Below are 23,373 nucleotides of genomic sequence, written 5' to 3' on the forward strand. Positions count from 1 at the left end.
CAAGCAACAGCACAAGACACAGGCCTGATTACGGAAAGCATGTAAAGAATCCTGTGCAGGTCACCACTAACACCTAAAACAAACTTGGGAGGTGGAACAATGCCCTCTGCACTACATGCCTGTAAATGCTGACTTGTGAAAACTCTTCCACTTTAAGTAATTTATGAGAAATAAACATTTATATTAGAAATGTGTAAGAAGATACCAATGAGCTCCAGGATAGGGGGGTTATTACACACACAGTCATGCACACGCTTGATTTAACTTGACACACACAGTGGAGATAAGCGACAAGTGCCATTATACTTTCATTTTTTTTATTAATTGTTTTTCGATAAAGGGACAAAATGGGTGTGTGAACAGGATTATGCAGACATCTGCCAGAAAACACAGACAGTGGTTTTCCCAATACAACTGAACAGAGACCCCAAAAGTACAACAGAAATTAAAGAGCTAGGTTTGTCCAATGACCATGGGCCACCATTACAAAAGAAAAACAAAATCAAATTATATTATAACCAAAAATAAAAAATAAAATAAAAAGAAACCAAAAATAAGGATCCATTCCATGTCTCTGTTTTGAACAGAGCATATAAGTAATAATAAATAGTAACTCCCATAGTAAAAGATAAAGTTCAAGTTCAAGTTACAACAAACAGCTCTCAGAATAGGAATAGAAAAGGCTGATAACAAAATATTCCGCATTGCCATTTACAAAAAAGTCTCAACTCAAGCAGGCTTCTCCACATCCCCCGGGTCATTTTTAAATATGCTTTGCATATGAAAGTATACCCAATCTAAATATAAAGCACCATTTAGTATTTGGCAATGAAAAGAAACTGCAAAACATTTAATTTCTTTTTAAATGTATTTATTTTGACGCTTTTTTTTTCGTAATCCATGTACTGCATATGAAGTTTTTTTTTTCTTTTTTTTCCTCTCTTCTTGATGTTGGAATGTAGTCAGGTGGGAGGGGTGAGAGAGACAGAAGCACACAACAGAACAGGCCGACGTCAGCTTGCATTACTGCATACAAGAATGGCAGCAGGGGGAGGGAGGGAAGGAGGTCCGAACCAAAAACCAAAGAAGATATGTACAACCACCTCTGTGGACAGGAAACAGAGCGGCGGCCATCTGATGGCCCGTGACGCCTCCCAATGCCACATACTTTAGCTGCTTTTTTATGGGGTTTTTCCTTTTATTTCTTTAAACATACAAATAATTCGCACTATATTATCCTGCCAAATTAAAAAAATATACCGTGGCAGCTTGGGATTTTTTTTCCACTACCAAAAAAAGGTATGGTAAATACCTTTAGAGAGAACAAGCAACAGTTAAAAATACGAGCCTCAATATAAATACTATAGTGCCTACTCTAAGTGAACATTGAATTCAAATACAATTCTAGAAATACAGAAAAAGTAGACCATAAATGTGTTTAAGCATAGGAATCGACATGAGTGTGCATTTTCCTATATTTTAAGTTCTTTATTATATATTCATATATAATCTTAATCCTTTCCCCAATGCAAATTGTATTTCAACCTGAAGAGCTGTGAAGAGCCAAGGCAAAATAAAATACAAAACCATCACAGAATTTTTTTTTTGTTTGTTTTTTCGTCTTTTTTTGTTTTATCATTTCATATATACTGTGATCGGAGTCTTGAACACCACCAAGACGCTGAGGAAAAAGAGAAACGACAACAAAACTTAAATACAGTTTCCCCTAAAAGATAGTGAAGTGTTATTTGCAAAAACGTTTATTTTCATATCTATAATTAAAGGAAGATTTATACAAAAACAGATTCTCGCAGTGTGAGCAACAAGATTTGAGTGTCTGTTGTCCAGCCAGCAAGGTCTATAAATGATTCAGGTGTAGAGGAAAACAAAGTTACAATGCAGCTCCTTTATAAATGTGATGTTGGGTACTTCTGTGGCCAAATTGAGCTTTATTCTGTGACTATGTAGGAGCGCTTGGTACTTATGTAACTCCCATCAAACCTTTTAATTCACAGACCTTGCCGACAGGGTGAATTTTCAGCCCAGACTAAGCACTGGGGTTTCTAGGGGTAACAAATTGACAAATGGTCAAAGGTGAAACGGCAAGGGTACAAAGGTCAAGGTTCATGAGGGTGGAGTTGCTGGCAACAGATTATGTGTCTCATCTTTTACTGCTTTTAACAATGGGACCCTCGTCATTTGACAGCATTTCAACAGCGTTTTCCCCTTCAGCGTAAACTTGTAAACTGGGAAAATTGCAACAGTGCACTTCATGTCCTATAAATGACAATCTAGCTTTTAGACTCAACCCATGTACCAACATTGCATCAGTGTGGGAAAATGCAAGAGAGATGTCGGTACTTACTCTCAGGCAGAGTGACAAGTGCTATACTATGAACAGCTTGAATGAAACTCAACAAGGAAAAAAGCTCTCCTTTTGGGTTGAAAAGCAACAGCAAACAAAGAAATGTGCCCTGCATTAGCCTATGCATACTGATTAAAATTATCGCATTTTACTCTTTTCAAGAGCCCTGGAGTACAGATATTTCTTCTTTTTTTTGCAATTCTTTCTTTCTTTTTTTATGCAATTCATAGTTAATGACCCTGTTTTGATACCAGAAATGTAAAGTGAAAGAGATTGCCTCTTATCCCCGTAACATGTACGTAGCTTCCAGTTCTGTGTAGCTTTCTGTCTGTCTAGCTTGTAGTTATTTCAATGCTCTCAAATACGGTTAGCCTCACTTGGAGTTCATATATTACTTTATGCATTGTTCCACACACTGACATATCGAAACAGCGTCGTAGGTTTGTGCTAACGCAGATACATGACACTTCTCAGCCATGCGCTGTATCCCTCAAGTTCAGGATTGTACATTACAGATTACCTTTATCTCAAAAGTACCTCCTTACCAGAAACAAAACTACAAATAATTCAGATATACACAATACTGCTTGTACCATGCTTGCCATGAAATCCACATATTAAAGATAGCCTATTGAACATGTAATAGGTAGCTAAATGATGATTAACGAGAACTCTCTGATCTTTCATCATGAGTTGTCACAGTCCATTTGAGCAGTCAGGTGCTTGATGCAAGGACCTTCCCTGGGTGGCTTAAACCTTTTAGCTTTATCTAATGTGACCCCACACTTATACCAGATAAGATTATGGCCAATGCAGTCTTGAGATATCAAAGGCACTCTTTCTTATTCTACCAAATGATAGTACAAATTGAATTCTTAGCACACCCTAGTCTTTTTAAAAGAAATTTGAAGGTTGTCATTACTTTCAGTTTAGTCATTAAGCCAATGTATGATTTTTTTAAACCCTGTGTGAACATGCCGTCTTTTAGAAAGATCAGGATGAGTGCATTTCCAGGGTTGTAAGAAGAGGGTCGAGTCAAAGACTGTTCACTTTCCATGTTACAAAACAAAGCTGTACATGATATGTGTTACAGAATGTATGCAGCATGGATGTATCTTTCTTGTCTTTTCTCTTTTTGAAGAATAAAAAGAAAAAACAGAACAAGAGAAAAACAGCAACACATTTACTCAACAACTAACCAACCAGGGACAAGTTCTTTTCTTTTTTCTTTTTTTTTTTTGATTAGCAAAAACATACTATGCATGCTGACTAATTCTTAAAAATGGAAAAGGAAAACTCAAAAAAGAAAATAGTACACAACATGTAAATTATTGCACAAGAGAAAGGCTCGAAGTTTTGCGTCAATGCAAGAGTATTGCCCCGATACAGATCATGCATTCAATGGGTAATGGAAACGGGGTGTGCTGGTGCAGAGCACATGGTCTTAAGCTTCCACCAGACTGGTGAAAGTGGAGTGTTAGGGTTGGGGCAAATCTACAAGGGGCTGGGAATAAACAGGGGACTAATGGTGGACATAGCTGCGGGGGAAAGGTCCCATAGTTCGGCCTTCTACTCTGACTTTATTTCGGTACTCAAAGGACGGTCACTGTGCCATTTTTTCATGTGTTTCTCCAAGGTGCTGTAGACACTGAAGGGCATCTGACAAATTTCACACTTGTACACGTCTTTGCCCACCTGACCGTGGGTCTTCATGTGGCGAGTAAGTTTGGAGCTCTGGGCACAAGCATAATTGCACAGCTCACACTTGTATGGTCTCTCCCCTGTGTGGCTGCGCCGGTGCACTGTCAGGTTACTGCAGTTCTTGAACACCTTGCCACAATACTCACAAGTATCACTCCTGCGGCCGTCCTTGGAGTTGGGCCGCCCAGGACCCCCGAGGTGTGGTGTGCTGCCCCCACTGCCTGTACCACTGCGGCCCGACATCCCACCGTCCAGTTCCCCCGGAGGGGTCGAGAAACGCAGACTACCATTCTCTGAAGAATGCTCAGATGAGGAGGCGAAGGGCGATTGTCTGGAATCCCCAAAGTTCAGAAAAGGGTCCTTGAGTTGTCGTGAGGCGGCATAGCCAGCCAGCCACTGGGAGTAGACGTTCTCCGTGTTTGGGATTGTGGGAGTGGGTAGGTCAAATTCTTTTTCCAGCTTGATGCGTTTGGAGAAAGGACTGAGTGGACTAGGGCTACCCAGAAGCAGTTTTTTTGAGAGGCCAACAGAGGCAGATTCATTAGGGGATGCTCCCCGCCCGTTGACTGTTGAGACAGAGCCCTCTTCCCCACGATCTGTTTCCAACACTGAGTCCCCATCACACATCTCGCGATTGTGGTGATGGTCTCGGTTGAGGTGGTGATGCAGGTGGTTCTCCTGGGCCATGGCATTTCGTTTGTGCGCGTTGAGGGCTTCGCTGAAGTGATGCATGCTAGCGGCCAGGCCCATTCCTTGCATCACCTCAGGCAGTGAGCGAGGGATGGGCCCCTCATCAGCAACTCCTCCCAGTCGGCTTCCGATACCACCGTTGTTTTCATGCTGACGTCCTGCTTCAAGGTTCAACCCAAAGTGATAGCTATTGTTGTTTCTTCTGGCAGCCCTCTCTCCGTTCTGCTCTTCTTCCTCCTCTACCTCCTCTTCCTCCTCCTCCTCATCTTCTTCCTCCTCCTCTTCCTCTTCCTCTTCCTCCTCTTCCTCCTCCTCCTCTTCCCCATTCTCACGTAGCATGCGGTTATTCTCACTCTTCAACTTGGCCACCACTGACTTAAGGGCATTGCTTGCACTTCCCAAGTGCTCACTGGTACCAGGCTCTGGAGAGGAAGCTGTTGAGAGACCATCTTCTGACTTGCCCGTGTTTGGCGAGGACGATTTGTGCATGTGTGTCTTCATGTGGCGTTTCAGTTTGCTAGCCTGTGTACAAGCATGATCACACAGGTGACATTTGTACGGCTTCTCTCCTGTGTGGCTGCGCCGGTGCACAATTAGATTACTCTGAAACTTGAAGGCCTTGCCACAAAACTCACAACACTTTGATTTCAAGGGGGTGGTAGCGGAAGGGGTTGCTCCTGCTGAGGGGAGAGGGGTGGTAGGAGTGGTCTGAGAACCCACAGGTGACTGCATGGAGCCTGGAAGAGGGGGTGGGGTGGCAAGATATGGAGGTTTGCTGCCCCCTGCACCTCCTGTGCTTCCGCTTCCCCCTCCTGTCTGGAATGGCTGGAGCAGGCGCTGCATGGGGCTGGGCCGGCTGGGGGATAGTGGGGGAGTGGACCCTGAGGTGTTGCCCGCCAGCTCCCGTAGCCGCCGTGAGAAGTCCATTGTCGGAGGCGGGTCCAGGGGCAGAGGGGGATTGAGGCGCAGCACCCTGTCAAAGGCACTCGGGTGGTGGGCTGCCAGCGCCAGCTCCTCTGGGCTCAGGTGTTGGGGGTCCAGGTGGTTCCTTGGAGGGGGGCTGAAGAGGGGTGGCGTGGGTGGGAAACGCTGATGATGGCCCCCACCAGCAGCGCCAACGGCACCAACTCCACCCCCTATTCCGACGCTGTCCCTTCCACCTGAGCCCGAGCCAGGGATGCGGAGGAGGTTGAAGGGGCTTGCGTCAGGAGGCAGATGGAGGCCGTGAAGAGGAGGCTGAGAGGGGCAGTCTGCACCCCCACCCAGGGAAGATGGCCCACCCATGCGTGGGGTGAGAGGGCTGCCGTGTTCACTTTCCAGATAGATACGGAAGCCGTGGGTGTTCTGAGCATGCTGCAGCAAGAACCAGGCACTGCCATAGGACTGCTTACATGTAGTGCAGGTGTAGGTGGTCGGCTCCTCCTTACCTGTTATAACAGAGAAGAAAGAATTGGGTAAGGAGGAATTTAAAACTATTAAAAACATTTAACATGAGGCATTAATATAAGAACAAGCCAATATCAGAGTCTGTTAAGATGTAACTATTTTCTTCACATCCATTTTTGTTTTTTTAAAGGCTGCAATGTTGTTAATTTTGGAAACATTCACACAGCTGTAAATAAAAAGTACTGTGCACAGAATAAAAAATCCATGAAGGACAACTCTTTTCAACTTGGCTGAACCAATTTTTTATTTGAACCTTAGGCCTAACTGTTACAGCTTTTAAAAGTGGTCGGCACATGGTGTTGAGGGCTTTGCAAATACAACAGTAGCTGTTATTGAGGTCATGCCCCACATGAGTAGCATGTGAGAAGTAGTGTGTGTGTGTGTGTGTGTGTGTGTGTGCATTTGTTCTTCTCACAGACTGCTCTGGGACATAATTTCTCCCTTTAGACTGACTGTGAGTCCTCCATTGTCAGCAGGAGAACAAAGAAACAGGGCTATCCCGGCGGACTACCACTTCCCACTGATCTACCAAAACAGAGGCCCGCTCACAAACACACATACACTCACATGCAGGAGAGGCAACAGAGAAGAATCCTTTAGTCCTTTAAATTACTGCTTCCTCAATTCTGCAGCAACAGCATAAATACATAAAAGTTTATATGATATCTGACGAACTAGGAATGGTTTTTACTCAGTAATATAGCTGAGAAAAGGTTGGCGATTTATTATTTCAAAGTATAACCCAATCAGTAAATACCGGCTCAGAAATGATTTCTTTTTTTGGCAACCTAAGAATAAAAATTCATTGTACACAAGTTTATTCATGTATACTATATTCCAGTTATATTCTTTTATGTAGTTTTGATAGTCCAGCACCGATCACCCCACAGACAAATGCACATACGCATACTCTCCATTCACAGACAGAATAAGACACCCCAGCCGCCTGAGGAAAGTAAAACAGTAGGAGTGTAAAAACATTTTGGCTCCAACCAGAGAGGAAAAATAACCCCTCAAAGCTTCTTCCCTCAGTTAAGCATGCCGAGTCACTTTGAGACGGCGACGAGAGGAACATTTAAAACAATAATTGCCTTTGAATGGCCTCGGCGATGATGACCTGTGGTGGGACCCGCAGTGCATGTGTAATCTCATTAGGGGACCGAACGGACGGCCATCAGCTCGTTTACAAGATTAGATGACAGACAAACCCCCGTCGCTGCCATGCAGAGCCTTCCACCATTAAGCACAGTGCAATGTGGGTGCGTTTGACAAAGTGAACAAACAGAGATACACATTCATATGTGAAGACACAAATAGATACACACACAATCAAGCAGAAATATGCTTGAAAACAAGAAGGTTAGACATTTATGTCATATTTCAGGAAATACCATCAACAATAAAAATGAATTAAGGTGGACAGTTAAGTCCTTAAAACATTCTTGTGACCATATGTGGGCAAAGAGCTACACAAAGGACTGGAAAAAGACACAAGAAAAAATATTTAAAGAAAAAATGCTGCTGTGAAAGTAGGCCAATTTTATTACACACTTTGTTATTTTGTTTTTTTAATATTAAATAAAGCAATTACAAGCACATACTTACAAACATAGTAAACCCTATAGCAGGTATATAAGGAGAGCATAAATACTGGTAGGCAGCCTCACTACCCCAGAAATGAATTCATTTCTCCATTAATGGCAACCAAAAATTGTTCTTAACACACTAAAACTTTATAAAGTTTGTAGAAAAATCTAAATATTTAAAATCTTTTACTGTCACATTTTAAATTGTGGTCAAAGATAATATGTGTGCCCTTCCAGGTGTGGGTAGAAATGCAGTTATTTATGGGATAACAGCCACGACAATTATGTCAACATCCAACAGTGTCAAAAGTTGCTGTAATATTATTGCAAAATCAGAATAAATAAACAGATGTCATTCCAGGGGTCATGATATTGATGCTAATTATCTCAGATGATTTTTTATGTAAAAAGCTATTTTGCTGTAACATGTCATGAACAATAAATTACAAAACATCCCATTAATATGTAAACAGGTAAGGTGGGTTGTAAAAAATACACACAAAACAGGACAAATCGCTCGCTAATTACCAGCAGAACGACAAATTAGGAGTGAAACTAAAAGGATGTCATGGTTTACATGGAGGCTTTTATACATCTGCACACTGCAATTTACCTCTAATAGCCAGAAAGAGAGAGTCAGAGAGGTTGTGGTGAAAAAACTGATTTAACACATATCTGCAAAGGGAACATTTGTGTATGTGCTCATGAGAGTGTGTGTATTTAAAAGAGTAATTTCCCCCCATGCTATGGGACTTCAGAACATACATAAACACTAATTTAAATTGGCAAAGATGTGATTTTATTGACAAAGACTATACTGAAGTATGTTGTTGTCAACTACAAACGTGGATGCTTGTAGACAGGGGTCCTGTCTGTTAACGTATTTCAGCGTGTGGAAGATTCCTTTCTTTCATTTCCTCCTCCTTCTTTGTGACCATCCCTCCCTTCTCACTTTCTGTACACACACAGACACACACTTATCCCACATGACCAACAGTTTGGAAAGGCAGCTAAATTATGGATCATTAAAATCGGCACAAATTACCACTAATTGTGGCCACCTGCATCAGATCTAACCTGTGCATATCATTTGCATTATCAAGACCAGGGAGGCTTCATTTATTTATTCATCTTTTTTCTCCTCTGGTTAAACCACTTCAATCCTGGGCACTGACAGTATTGACAATAAAACTGCACTTTTTCCACTTTAGTTGAATCAGGAGATGGGGTTATCCTTTCGGTACACATTACGTTTCATATGGGAATCATCATTTATCCAGCACGGGCGCAGCCCTTTCCTTTATTGACCAGATCCATAGTGTGGAGTTTGCTTTTCTTTTGCTTAAAATGAAGCTGTCACATTACCAAACAGTAGGTACAGTCTCAATAGTGTATAGGCCGCTGTCTTCTTTTGCCTCTGAAAGCAATTTCCAAACGAAATTACAATGGGAATGTGGCATGTGTATAACCACAACACAATTGAATGCAGAGCTTAAAATAGTACTAAAATATCAAAGTGTGTCACATATAAGGTTCTGCAAATAAAGATAATACACAGGGGCCTATATTACAACCTGCACATTTAAGAAAATTGAACATACATTATCAAAATTGTGCTGGCATGGTTTTGAAGTGGATGCACTTGTTGTGGTATTGTCAAATATTACTGAAATCTTGTCATGGTTCCTCAATATATAGATACTATTGAGTAGTACTGTATATAGTATTACATAGTAGTACTGTGCATAGTATATAACACTGGCCTTTGTATCAGCTAAGCGGATCATCCTAATAACTGGAAACAACATAGGTGTTAACCTAGGTGTTTCAGCACAGGGAGCTGGTATAAGGACTTTATGAACTTGCTACCAATGGAACAGACAGCTCTAACTCTCCAAGACAATGATAGGCCTGTTGAACTTGATGGACCCTTTAACTTTATTAGATCAGGTCTTGATAAAACCTTGAAAAGAAGTCTCATATATCATACACGTGTATCTTACACTTTTACACACACACACACTTCTTTCTTTTTGTGTTCTGTTTTGCTTTCTTTTTTTTGTATTATTTGTCATCTTTGTATTGAAAACTATTAACTAAAAAAAGCATATTGTTGTTGTATGTAATTGCACAATTTTGCTTTGGAATGTGCCATTATCCTACTGCAGTTACAAGAGATTTCAATAGTGATGCAGGATGTCAAATCATCTATTCAAAGTCAAAATGATGCTCTGGAAATTAAAGCAGTCACTCTACATTCACATTATAAGTGTTCAAAAGGACATTGGTATTGCAAGTACCCCAGAAGACTCCTCTCAGGGGCACACTAGTGGGGGAAATAGTCAAAAATTACTAACCATTGATAAAGCCCAGATTACATGTATTATCATGGTTACTTGTCAAATAAATAATGTGACAGACTTTTTAAAATAATATAGGAGTCCTCCCTCCTCTGAAAGGTGCACATGGTTTAATGTAGAAGTTCCCAAGCAGGGGTCAAGACCACCTCAACACAAGGGGTCAACTTTTTGGTTGAACTGGTCACACCTGGCATGCATCAAATGATAGCAGGTAATGACAAGAACCTTTGTTTTGAGAGGGCATATGCCAAACTGATGGAAATCACTAGTTTACTCAGCTTCTACAATTGCAAAGAAAAAAACTGTTTGTCTTTGAATGTGTGATTGTGCTGATTCTGACATTGGACTCTAAGAAAAATCCTTTGAATCGAGTCCTAAAAATGTAAAAGTGCCTGAAGTGATTCAGTTATTTTTACATGCATGAAAATGGATGCATTGAAAGGGTAAGGAGGCCCACTTAGGCTGTGTATGGACAGGGCCCAGATTTTTTTGCTACACTGAACTATATCAGCTTCACCAAGGAAAACTGTAAAACGCTGACAGCACAATGATTATACAGAGTAAAAGGACTGTTTTCAGACAAAGATATGGGCAAAATATTGAGAAAAACAAGTGCAAGGCACAATAGTGTAACTCTTGAGCTAATACGCTCCTTTTTGACTCGTAGCTCAGACTTGTCTGCACACTGATTGAAACTGTAAGGTTAATGGATTTTAGAGTAGGCGACCGCTCCACTCTGTCTCTCTGTAATATACTCCCATCAGCCACTTCATTAGGCAAACTCTCCACCACTGGGAGGTAGAAAAATGAAGTGAGAAAACGGAATGGAGAATGGTAGATGAAGATAGATAGAGTCAGAGAAAGGGAAAGAAAGAGATGAGATAGGAGAGGTAATCCCTCTGGTTTAAGTTTAGATAGAGGTGAAAAATACCTGCTGCAACTTTTAAGTTTGGATACAGCAGGGATGTTAAGAGGGGAAAGAAGGAAGAGAAGAGAAGGGAGGGAGGATGGGGGTAAATAATCGCATCCGGTTCTTTACCTGGGGTAAATGTCAAAGCCATACAGCCACTAGTGAGACTCCGGAGAACACACACACGCACAGTTCCAGAAATGTCCTACTACTCAATACCAGCCATGCTACAGTGACAAGCACAGGCATTAAGCCCTATTAAGCCAAGGGCATTGCCTGGACACTTATGTGGAGCGAGATGGGAGAGGGAGGCAGTAAGGCAGCGCGGCTCATGTTTCATGACACCTTTCTGTGTGTGTGTGGGTGTGTATGTCTGCGTGTGTGTGAGGAACAGAGAGAGAGTGTGTGTGCAGCAACTTCCCCTGGCTCTATCCATTCCTCTCAGAAGGAAGTGTAGCGCTCTGATCCAATGGCTGTCAACGGAGCTAAAATAAAGCCAGTGCAAACTGAGGAGACGCACTGTACATCCAGGGAAGGGTGCTTGTTCAGGCCAAAATGCACTGGAAGCATCAAACACTTTTTTAAATGCATCAGATTTTATCAAAAGCGCAATGCACACAGATGTTTTTTGTGTCACAATGCGTTAAATGTCCAGTGTGTAAGATTTATGGGGATATATAGGCAGAGATGGAATAAAATAAGTATATTAAGTATATTTTCTTTAGTGTGTAATTACCTGAAAATAAGAATTGTTGTTTTTTCGTTACCTTAAAATGAGCTGTTTATATCTAAATAGAGATGGGTCTTCACCAACGGAGATTGCCATGTAGCACCACTACGTTTCTACTGTAGCCCAGAACAGAAAAACTAAACACTGTCTCTAGATAGGGCCATTCGTGTTTTTGTATTAGCCACCATAGTTAGCAGCCCCTCTGCAACGAGAGCCTTGGGGAAAGAAAACAGATTTTTAACATGAAACTGCTTTATTCAGTGTTTTTACCAGTTTAAATCACCAGGTCTGTTTGTTTTGGAGAGGAGGAGACCTCAGTGGATATTTCAGCTCCCGCTGAACACTGAAGGAAGTCTAACCGGGAGACTTTTCAGCTGGTTGCAATCTGCAGTCCTCTTAATAATTTCTTATGTCAACTCTCTTCTAATCCTTGTCATGTGAACCAGTGTTATTCTATACAAACAGCACCTACAGTACAATACAGTTTGCTGAATTAATGTGCCTGCAGCTCATAATAGCACAACTGTGTCAAATGATACACCACAAACATCACTTTCTTGCTTAAAAGGTTCACTTGAAAAGACCCCCTCTTCTTTATATAGTCTTAAAGAGTTCTTCTATGGTGGAAGCCGACTGAAGTACTCGAGGCAAATTAATATTTTCTGCTGCAAGGACACATGACTGTCCACAAGGGTCCACAAATGTCTGCATGACATAAATTCTGCCAACTGCTCATGTCCATGAACATACACATGTGTAGGCTGCACATGGTGTAGAAAAGCAAAATCAAAAGGTTTAATATATTAGGCCTCTTTGTGGTACTATACAAAACACTGGAGAGTGTACATGTAAGACAGCAGCTCATGAGGCCAGCAACACACTTACATGAAATAAATTCTCTTTAATGAATCCACCTCATAATGTCAGCCTGCGTAACTGTCTGTTCTTCAGCCAGTCATTCTGTCCTGTAAATTAGCTGGATTGCCACCATTACATCCCTCTCCGGCCAGCTGGGAAACAAAAATGGATGCCAGGGCTTGGCTACCAGCTAGGACAGACCGACCACTATCTTACTGGCCTTATATGATTTTATCCATCTCTACATTCTCAATTTGTTCTTCTTTCATTCACTATCCATTGTAATACTCTTTATCACTTCCTTCCTTCTAGCTCTCTATCCTCCCTTCCTGTCTCACTATCCCCTATCTCTTACTTTCTTTGTACTATGTAGGGCCGTCTCCTTTACAGCCCTCCCTCCCCACCTCCTCCATCCTCCCCCCCCTCTCTTTCCACCCATCGGTGGCTCTCCGGTGGTGTCCTTGGCTGGGTCCACCTCTGGGTGAGATGATAGTAATTGAGGTAATGGAACATCGCTGAAACAGGATTAGGTACGCATACAGGGAGTGAGGGACAATGTCCCTTAATACAATTTGGGATTTCTGTCTGAGCCTCAGGCTTTCAGGATCTGCTGCTTGTATTTACATCTGGGCATCGCAGCTCACCCCTGATCACCCCCTGCTTTATCTTAAAGGGATACCTGGACATTTCACTATAATTTTAGCCTTCTATTAAAGTGCACATGTGTTATAATGTCTAAAGGCATTTGAATGGGTAAAAAAACCCAGAACATTTGGTGCACATTTTCTGAGCACTAACCTGACCTTTGACCTTTCTACAGAGAGGGGAGGAAGGAGAATTTCCAACATTTGTACAGCTTACATATAAGACAGTTAGTTAGTAGATGAATGATGAATAGTTTTAAGGTAGGGCCATAAACCAAGCTTTAGTATTTAATTGGTTTGGGGTGAAAATGTGTTGAAACCACCAACCAAAAGCACTAGTATTTGAAAACCTGGGAAAGAGATTCAGCAATCAACCATCTTTCTCGAGAGTTACATGCAGCACCTTTAAGATAAGGCAAATTACAAGGAGTTAGGCAATAATCTGATGATCACACTTAAAAAAATTACGATGGGGAAATGGGTGAAATAACATGAGTATGATCATTCCATGATAAGGCAGTCTGTTCATGTCTGTTTCACCCTCACCTTCCTTCTTTCTTTCTTAAAATCCATATTTATTTTCAGTGTCACATATAAGAGCTTGCTGATCAACACTCAGATAGCCTCCTCATATGTCATGACTCCCACAATATGTTTGTACTGTAACTGATACACTGCCCTACTTAAATAAAAACACTTTCATGACTCTGGGAGCCAGCCATACCAGAGAAAATGATTTTCAAATGGTTTCTGCAGAACATGGACATTATCGACTCCATTGTCATAACCCAGCCTCCCTCCCTCCGTCCTCCCTCCATCATCACCCACTAAAGTGCAACAGTTGTGGCTTTCTGCTTCAATCCCAACAGTCAGTTATACTGCCCAAAAGCACTTTACCATAACATTGTTGTCATGTGAAAATCTTGTTACCCTAATTATGGCTCTTTTCATGTTTTAATTTCAGAACTGCATGTTCTTCTTGGAGCTGGGGGAATTCAATGACCCTTGGGCATATATGAAACCATTTCAAAACCCTGTTGGTTAGACTCAAAAACGCATGGTGGTCAAGTTCAAAAACACCGTTGTTAGGAAATCCAGGACACCAGCGAGAATAGGAACATTGTTGCATACTTGAATGGCATCCTATTAAATTGTCACAAAAATTCCTGTAATTGCTATTTAGGCATCATAAACTGTCATACCAATGTCCTGGGCTACATTCTACCACAACTTCCAGTATAGCCCAAAGAGAAGAGATCTGCACTCATCTCCTCTCCCCCAATTATTTTCCCCTCTATGCTCAAGCTTTCTTGCTAACTGGACAGCCAACAATTGGAATGCAAACAGTGGCAGCTGGTGTCCTGTCCGCTCACTGAAGGGAGCGATGCAGTCAAATAAAAACATGACTGCAATTGCTCAAAAAGGCGGTGCTCTGTTTGGAAGGAATCAGCCTCTATTACTGGCTACGAGTTGCCGGCTAGATCAAAGCAACTTCCTGAAACACTGCTGGTACGAGAAGAGTATGCCAATCCTGATGCAAAGAATGGTTGTGTATTCATAAAAGGGGGTGGACAAACTACATGAACTACCTTACAATATATGAATTAGGAGTAGGGATCAGTATTCCTTGCCTTGCGGTCACATAGCATTATGTACTGTTTTTAAACTTTCCCTCAAGAAGGAAGGGCTCTACTTTTTTGACAAATAAAGAGAATTAATTTCTGTATCCCATAAATGTTCAGTGGCGTATGTATCTGCCGGCCAGGGAGGCCTTTGACCATTCACAACATTCTTGGAGATATAATTAGAGGCAGATAACCAACAAGCATGCCCATTTTATGCAGTGGCTAGGTGTACAGAGGTGTGACAGTGAGCAGGAATTGAACCTTTCTATTAAGCTCTCATTCATTACACACTACTTCCATCCATTTTGTGTGTCAAACCCAGCGCAACACCAAGAATGTTTTTAAGGGGAGACTGTCCGAAAGTGTGCACCAATATGTACAATTCAGGACTAAAAGACACTCAAAAGACAGAGTTCTTGGAGAGAGTTCGGACAGGCAATGTGATGCAGATTTTCACCCTGTCTCTGAGTGTGGCCATTTACAAGGTATAATCATGCCTTTAGACATTATAGGATAATCATTTTGTACAGTCAAGCTTATTGAAAGCACCCTTCAGTTGCACCGTGAGCTCTAAGGTGTACCCAGTAAGCGTCCCTCCATCTCGTCAGCAAAATGAACTCATGACAGTTTGGACAGAGTTTTTTTGACTAAAGGAGTATAAGTAATCAAGGTTATTGGATATTTGGACTTTGGGACCACTTTAAAGGTAGAGTCACAACTTTCTTACGGCTCCCTTGTTTACCATGCTAGTGTTATGGTGAATCTGAGTGTGTAATACTTTAGTGCTAATGGTTTCTGTATGAAGAATCTAACTGAGCTAACAATACATAGCATGTCCATGATGACTAAAGTCTAAAATTCAACGTTATATTTTAATGTGCGGTGCTTTGATGCTTAGAACCAGCTTTAGCACATTAAAGCTAGCTCATTAAAGCCAGCTCATTGAAGTGGGTTGCCCGCGGCGATCAGCCCCCTCACCCCCTGTTAAAAATTAAGAAATGGCCTGCTGACTTACTCATGTTTCTTCTACTGCCTTCTGTAGAAAGAATCACTGAGTAGGTTTACATGTGTGCTAGTAACCCTGTTGGCAGTCTTGTTTTGTTTTGATCATATTTAAGATATGATGTTTGCATACAACATGAAGGAACCTGTTTTTTCATTTCCCTGTTTGCATGGTTACAATGATGTGATTATCTGCATCTGTCAAGCATTTGTTTCCACCCCATCTCAACAACTCTTTGCCACTGTTTAATTTATGCTCATATTCTGGTTATAATCTTGTTTTTGGAATGTCCTGATAAACTGGCTCAGCTTACCACTATCTGTCAAATTTGACTTCTTCATCTTAACACTCATCTGGATGAAAGATAAGAGTTCTTTTTTCATTTGAATTACCAGTGTCAAGGCTACACTTTTACTTAAGCTTGTGGAACATCATGCCTATCTATCATCAACAACTACTTTGCATCTTAAATCAAGGACACTCTTGCATGAATAAGATGTATCTATCAGAGTATTCCAGCTAGCATGGTTTGGTTATCAAAAATAAGATAAGGGCTTATCAAGGTTTCTACGACCAAAAAATAAACAGGCTATTGAAAAATTGTGATCAAAACCAGGATACTGACATACATGTAAACATAGTGATTGAAAACTGCAAGGCCCTAATGTATCTGTGAATGTCTCGACATGCTCAATACAATCACTGGAGTGTTAGCTTTTCTTTGTAAGTAAAGTTCTGGAAATCTGGAAACTTAAAAACACCTTTTCATTTTTCAAAGAAAGCTTTTTAATCCACTTTAAAGTTGTCAGATTAATAGATATTGAATATCAAGGTAAAAAGCCAAAATACTGTCACTGGTAAAAACCTACATTTGTTGAACCTAAAATAGCTCTTTTGCAAAAAGAAGCCTCCAGGCCTGACAATAATGATCTGGTATTTTTATGGAAGACAAACTATGAACGCATTTGAATTACCAAAAACAACAATGGATTATTGAGCCAGTCTGATTACATGCTGTGTGTGCATGGATGTGCGCGAGAATGTGTGTATCTGTGTGGTCCTGCTGAACAGCCACTCTAGGCTGATGAGCAAAAATATCAATACCGTCTGTCCCTATGTGTGTGTGTGTCGGGGGATATATCAATACCTTCTGTCTCTGTGTTTGGAACCCCTGCTGGGCTACAGACTGTGCTATCTGCAACTCTCTCACAAGTAATCTACTTGTGTGTGTGTGTGTGTGTGTGTGTGTGTCTGTCTGTCTGTGTGTGTGTGTCCGTGTCCATCCAACCACCCATTATAGCTCCCATGTGACAAAGTTTCCTCTTCCTTCTCTTTGTCACACACACAAACACACACTCCCTCTCTCTCTCTCTCACACACACACACACACACACACACACACACACACACACGGTAATGTATCTCGTAAAGTCTGTTCTAATGACACAGCCAGGGCCCTTAAACTGTGTTTATAAATGTAATTAAATGGACCGGCCTTTGTAGAAGCATCCAAGCGCACTGCAGCAATGATCCAGTGTGTGTGCATGTGTGTATGAGTGAGTGTGTGTGTCCATTTGGAAGACCGGTACTCACGATGGCAGGGACAGCCTCCACTTAACCCTAAACCACCATGGTGAAATTACAGAGCATCCAAATTACAACACTTATGCGAGCAGAGAGAGAGACAGACAGACAGACAGAGAGAGAGAATGGGGTTTGAAAGAGGAAACTTGGTCCCAACACACACACACACACACACACACACACACACACACACACACAATCCTGACTGACTCAGCTTGTGGACTTCTACTTGAAACCCAGAATGCAGAAACTTTCTTTCAACTCCTAATCTGTTGCAGATTGGTGCCCCTAAATCAGATTTTATGTGGTCCCTTCAGGCTGGTTTTGACGTTGCTGTCATGCAGCCATTTGATTGATAACATCCTTTGTCAAACTGACAGTTTACATACTAGATGACATGCTGTGTCTTTTGCGTTGAGTTCTTAAACAACTGTGCAGTTCTTACTCTCGTTAACAAGTAAATTTTTTAGAAATAAATTCTAAGATTTAATGACGGTGCTGGTAAGCAGATGTACAAGAGCTAAATGTCATAGTCCATGTTCAGACAGACAATAGCACTGACTGACAAAAATGCTACCCCCTTATTCATTTCAATGAAGTCAATGTGTTGACACAGTAGGGTTCTGGCAAAACAACATGTCCTCTGGCAAAAAAAAATTCCTGGATCAACTTCTGCTGCAAAGTTAAGCGACATCATGAGGTAATAAAATGTCTTGGACAATCAAACACACGCAAGCACACATTCTGGGTAGATTACTTTGTAATATGAATGTTTTGATTGCAGATCAAACATCATACTCATGGGTCTTTCACTCAGACTGACCTTCCTGGTACATCTCTTCAGTAGCTGAGGCAATACATACCTAATCTCTATAAACAGATATCTGCATGCAGAATCTGTAGACAACAAGAAAAGATTTCTGTATCGGAAGCATTCTGGTTTATAGTCCAAGTAGTCATGTTTGAGTGGGCTTTGGTTTCATGCAGGTACCTTTATATGTAAAGAGCAAAAAGGGCACAATGCATTGGCCGAAATGCAATCTTGGAACCCATGGGTGATCATCTGATGACGGTCTAGCTTTTTGATTGGCTTTTTTTCTAATGTCTGTTTTTAGATATAAGGTAGAATATATGGACCTGTCTAAAGTTGCTAATTGAACTGTAAATAATAACTGGTGCACTGAAAAGAGACGAGTTTTAGTTGGAATATCCGATGGCTACACCAGAACCCTCGAAATATTGGCCGTTCACCCCAAAGCTTAATGTCAACAGACCAATAGCAGGCGGGTTCAGAGATTGTGAAAGATCCACCAGTGCAATGTTCTTTTCAGCCTGACTAGTTATTTAATATTTGGTCCATTTAGTATAGGAGGCATACAGTGTGTGAGCAAACACAATAATATAGAATGCTCAAGGAGTACTGAGTGTACCAAATCATTAATATTACTGGTCAAATCAGTAGCTTTTAGCATTTTTGCTCTCCACAGAGGTGACTTAAAGTGTCATGGTCAGATTGACTATGATATATTGTATTTTACTCCCGGTTTAAAAGAATGAAAGAATGATGCAATAGAAACTCTCATGGTGCAATAACCCTGTTTCAACAGTGATACTATCACTGTCAATCAGCTTGAAAATAATGAACAAATTCCACAGTCAGTTGAATTTAAACGTTCATTATGGACCTTGGAAAAAGAAATTTGATATTAAAGAAACAAGGTCCATTTACTGGTCATAACTTACAGGTCCACTGTGTAGGATTTTGGGGGGATATATTGGCAGAAATGGAATCTAATACGTATATTTTCTTTAGTGTGTAGTCTCTTGAAAATAAGAATCATTGTGTTTGCACTATCTTTGAATGAGCTTTATATCTTCACAGGGAGCGGGTCCACATCTACCGAGATTGCCATGCTTACAGCCGTGTATATCCCTTAAACAGTCAAACAAAACACTGGCTCCCGATAAGGCCATTTGTGTGTTTATATTTTTGCATTTATGTGTCATCCATCGTAGTTAGAAGACTATCTCTGATGAGTAGTGTTGTAAATACACTAATACATGTGTATTAATGCATGAAACTGCTGTATTCTGTGTTTTTACCAGTTTTAATCAATACATGATTTTGTTTTGGAGAGGAAAAGACCTCTGCAAATAATGCAGCTCCTGGTAAAATCCTCCTGAACATGAACAATGAAAGAATTCTAACGAGGTGCAATCCTCAGATGCCACTAAATCCTGTGTTTGAAAGCAGCAGAAAAAGCTATAATAGTTTAATAGGTTATATAAAGCTATAATAGTGATTTCAACAGGATAGTGTCCCTTGGTCTTAACTGACTTTAAAACCAAACTAAATTACTGAAAATGTGTAACTAAAGATGTTTCCAACACAAACAACATAGTAATAATAATCTCAATCAGTTGGCACCTTGAGTCCAAAATCATTCATCTGGACAAGTCCAGTCCAAAGTGTAAGTTACCAAAGTTGACAATTAGAAAAGGTAGTTTTACTATTTTTATCACTAAATATATGTGTCCTTTATTTTTCCTGGAAGCACACACACACACACACACACACACACGCACGCATGCACACACACACTTGTGTCTTAAATCCCTGATGAAACAAGAGCACACGCTGAGAGGAAGCAGATTTTCTTTAGTGCCACAAGCAAAAGGTTGGTGGTCACTGAAGACATACACACTCCCAAACACACACACATTTATACACAAAGCCAGTCTGGTATTGAGTGATCTGCAGGGACCTGCAACAGCTGCCAAGCAGGACAATTCAGTCATCAGTGTGTGCGTGTGTATGTGAGTGTGTGTGTGTGAGTCTTGCAGTGACCACAGTGGGAGATCACTCTGAGCCGAGCAAACACCTCAGCTGGCCGGAGGCCCACACACACACACACACACACACACACACACACACAGAGCTCTTTGCTTCCTCTCTTCATCTAATCCCTCCTCCGCCCAGTTGGTTTCATCCTTCCATCTGTCCATCAACATTGCATACAGGTGGCTGTCCTCTCTCTCCTTTTTCTCTTTTCTATTGCTCAATCCCTTTTTTTATTTTCCACATTCCATCTTTCCCTCTGTCTTCATCTCTTTCACTGCCTCTTTTCTTCCTCATGACTCGGCATTGAAACAGAAAAGAGAAGGGAAGGACAGGGGAAATCAAGGAAGGGGGGGGTAAGGAAAGAAGAAGAGCGTGATGAGAGAAGATGAATCACTAAAATACAAACAGCAAAACACATCTTTACCGCCCACACGCACACGCATTTACGGCAACATGTGGACAAGCTGCGACTCGACCGGAGACGCCACGCTGCTGCCAAAAACCCTTTCGCCTGTCTATTCTTTCACTCCATCCCTCCCTCCCACTTTCCCTCCTTGTTTTCCTCCCTCTATTCTTTCACTCCATCCCTCCCCTCTCTTAATCCCTCCATCTTCCCCTCCCAGGTGGGAAGCACTCAGCGCCGTCTCTTTAATTGTATTCATCCGACAAGGCCAATCGATAGAGGACATATTTAATACAAATTTATGACTATTAGCCATCAGCGATAAAAAGCCTTTTTTTTTTCCTAGATAGCTCTTGCTTGTGGTGAAAGAGAGGAGGAGGAGGAGGAGGAGGAAGGAGAGGAAATACAAGCCATCCTGCTTTTAACACAAACAGCCTCCCACAGTCTCACTGTCCGACCTTGGAGAGATACAGTTTAAGCTGCAAGAAAAACACGAGAATTCAAGATTTTTTTTCTTTTTTTTCAGACAAGGCTTCAACTTCAAGTGGGTCTCGGGTGTATTTGGGAGGTTTTTCAGGCATTTGATTTCAGTGCACAGTTCACAAGAGGATTTCAGGATGGACTCCAGCACAGCGGCACTTTCTGGCAGGGATAATAAATTATTATATAGGCTGGTTATTTTCGCATTTGTGAGATAAACTGCTTCTCCACTATTGAAAAGGCATTAGATAGCAACACAATATATTTAAGATAATGTACATAATCAGGTTTGAATGATAGGCATTTTAAAGGGCAAACTTGAACACTATTTGATGCCATTTCCTCAAATAATTTTCCTGCTTAAGGCAAAGAAGCTAAATATTAAACTTCATAGTTCCCAGATTCGGTCCCTGTTAGAGAGACAAACAGCAAAGGGAGTGTTACGATGAGATAAAGCACGAAGACAAACTCCCCTCAGCGCTCCTTCACAACCTTGTCTACTTAACAAACACATAGGCTTGATTCATTAGAGCTGCAGTCACTACACCCTGAGAGCCCTATCGATCCCCCAGACGTTTTCTACAGGCCGGGGAAAAAACTAAGAGCAGAGAGAAAATAGAGAGATGGAGAAACAGAGAAATGGAGGAAAGGAAGGAAGAAAAAAAAGCGAGAGAGACAGGCTGAATATATGGCTCTGTTAATACGAAGCGAGCAGCAGTTTACCTGCCTCTTTAAATTCATTCTAGTGTGCAAGGCGACTGTGACGGCTCCCGGAGAGAAAAGCCCCCCGCTCATCGCCAAAGGAAATCTTTCGCCCTCCAAGAGAAACAAGGTGTGCATGAGCTGGAACCAAAGTCAGATGATGGAGAGATTTTTGGTTTGTGTGAAACCACCAGTCAAACACATTGGAAAGACAGCAAGGGTTGGTATTTTGGGGGAGTTTGACTCATCCTCAGTGTGAGATAGATTTCACCACGTTAAGCCAGCAAAGCCAGTTTTTATTTGTACAGCTGATTTCACCAACTTGATGGAGTGATATGATATGAAATCACTAAAGAAAATTGTCATAATCAATAATGACCAAAGGAAAATTTGTGGCAGCTCTAAAGTTAAATGCTATATTAAAGGAGAAGTGCGTGGGATTTAGTGGCAAACTCCCGGTTAGAATTCCTTCTGTTTTCACCATTTTAGAGGTTTCTACCAAAAGCCATATTGTCCACAGAAGTATCTTCCTCTCCAAGACAATGGACCTGGTGATTTTAACTGGTAAAAACCCTGAATAAAGAAGTTTCAGATTAAAATGCAGTGTTGTATTTTTTTTTTTTTTTTCATTACTGCTTGGCATGTCGCAGATAATTTAAACATTAAAATCAACAAAGACAGGACTTTCATCATAAAAATCTATGTTTCCTGATGATGTTCACTCATTGCGGAGGAGCTGCTAACTACAGTGGCTGATGTGAAAAAGCCAGTGGCCTTCTCTGGGTCCAGTGTTGGTTCGTCCATTCTGGGCTACTGTAGAAACATTCTGGTGCAACGTGACGCACTCTGCGGATGATGACCCACTCCCTATGTAAACGGCTCATTCTAAGGCAAAAAAACACAATTATTCTTATTTTCAGGTGATTACACAATAAAGAAAACCTACTTATTGCATTACATTCCATTTCTGCCAGTATATCCCCCCGAATCCTACACACTGGACCTTTAAGAAGAGAGAACTATAGAAGCCAAAATATTACCAAAAAAATCCCCTTAAATTTGAAAAGTGTGACATGGAAAGTGTCTCCTCAGTGTCTGGTCCCTGTGGTGGTGAAAAATGGTTCCAGCGAGCCTGTGACTGGTCAACGCCTGCATGAGCATATGGTATGGACCATGTTTCTGAATGATAAAAGACTCGTGACGCCTGTGAAAGCCACTTCTGTTTGTGTGTGAAGCGGCATTCATTTCTGCATACACAAACACGCATGCACACAAACACACACTGACATATGCTTGGGGCCTGGCCACCAGCAGAGGACAAAAAGGCCAGTAAATAATTGAGAAGTGTGAAAAGCAACGGAGGGAAAAAAAGAGAGAGGGTGGTGGGTGGTGCCACAATGCATGCAGTCCTTTTTTTTAGCATGTATGAACTTATATACAACTC

General features: G+C 41.3%; 1 protein-coding gene across 2 annotated transcripts in view; it reads right to left on the minus strand.

Moving 5' to 3' along the window:
* Nucleotides 1-301: 301 nt before the first annotated feature.
* The window catches only part of bcl11aa (BCL11 transcription factor A a), a 61,053-nt gene continuing 37,981 nt past the window's right edge, over nt 302-23,373 (minus strand). For both annotated transcript variants that reach the window (XM_050070948.1, XM_050070947.1), the window contains exon 3: nt 302-6,183. In XM_050070948.1, coding sequence (XP_049926905.1) covers nt 3,935-6,183 — 2,249 coding nt within the window. In that variant the 3' untranslated portion in view covers nt 302-3,934. The remainder of the gene's footprint in view (nt 6,184-23,373) is intronic.

Source organism: Epinephelus moara, chromosome 19 (genome assembly GCF_006386435.1).
Source record: "Epinephelus moara isolate mb chromosome 19, YSFRI_EMoa_1.0, whole genome shotgun sequence".
NCBI lineage: Eukaryota > Metazoa > Chordata > Actinopteri > Perciformes > Serranidae > Epinephelus > Epinephelus moara.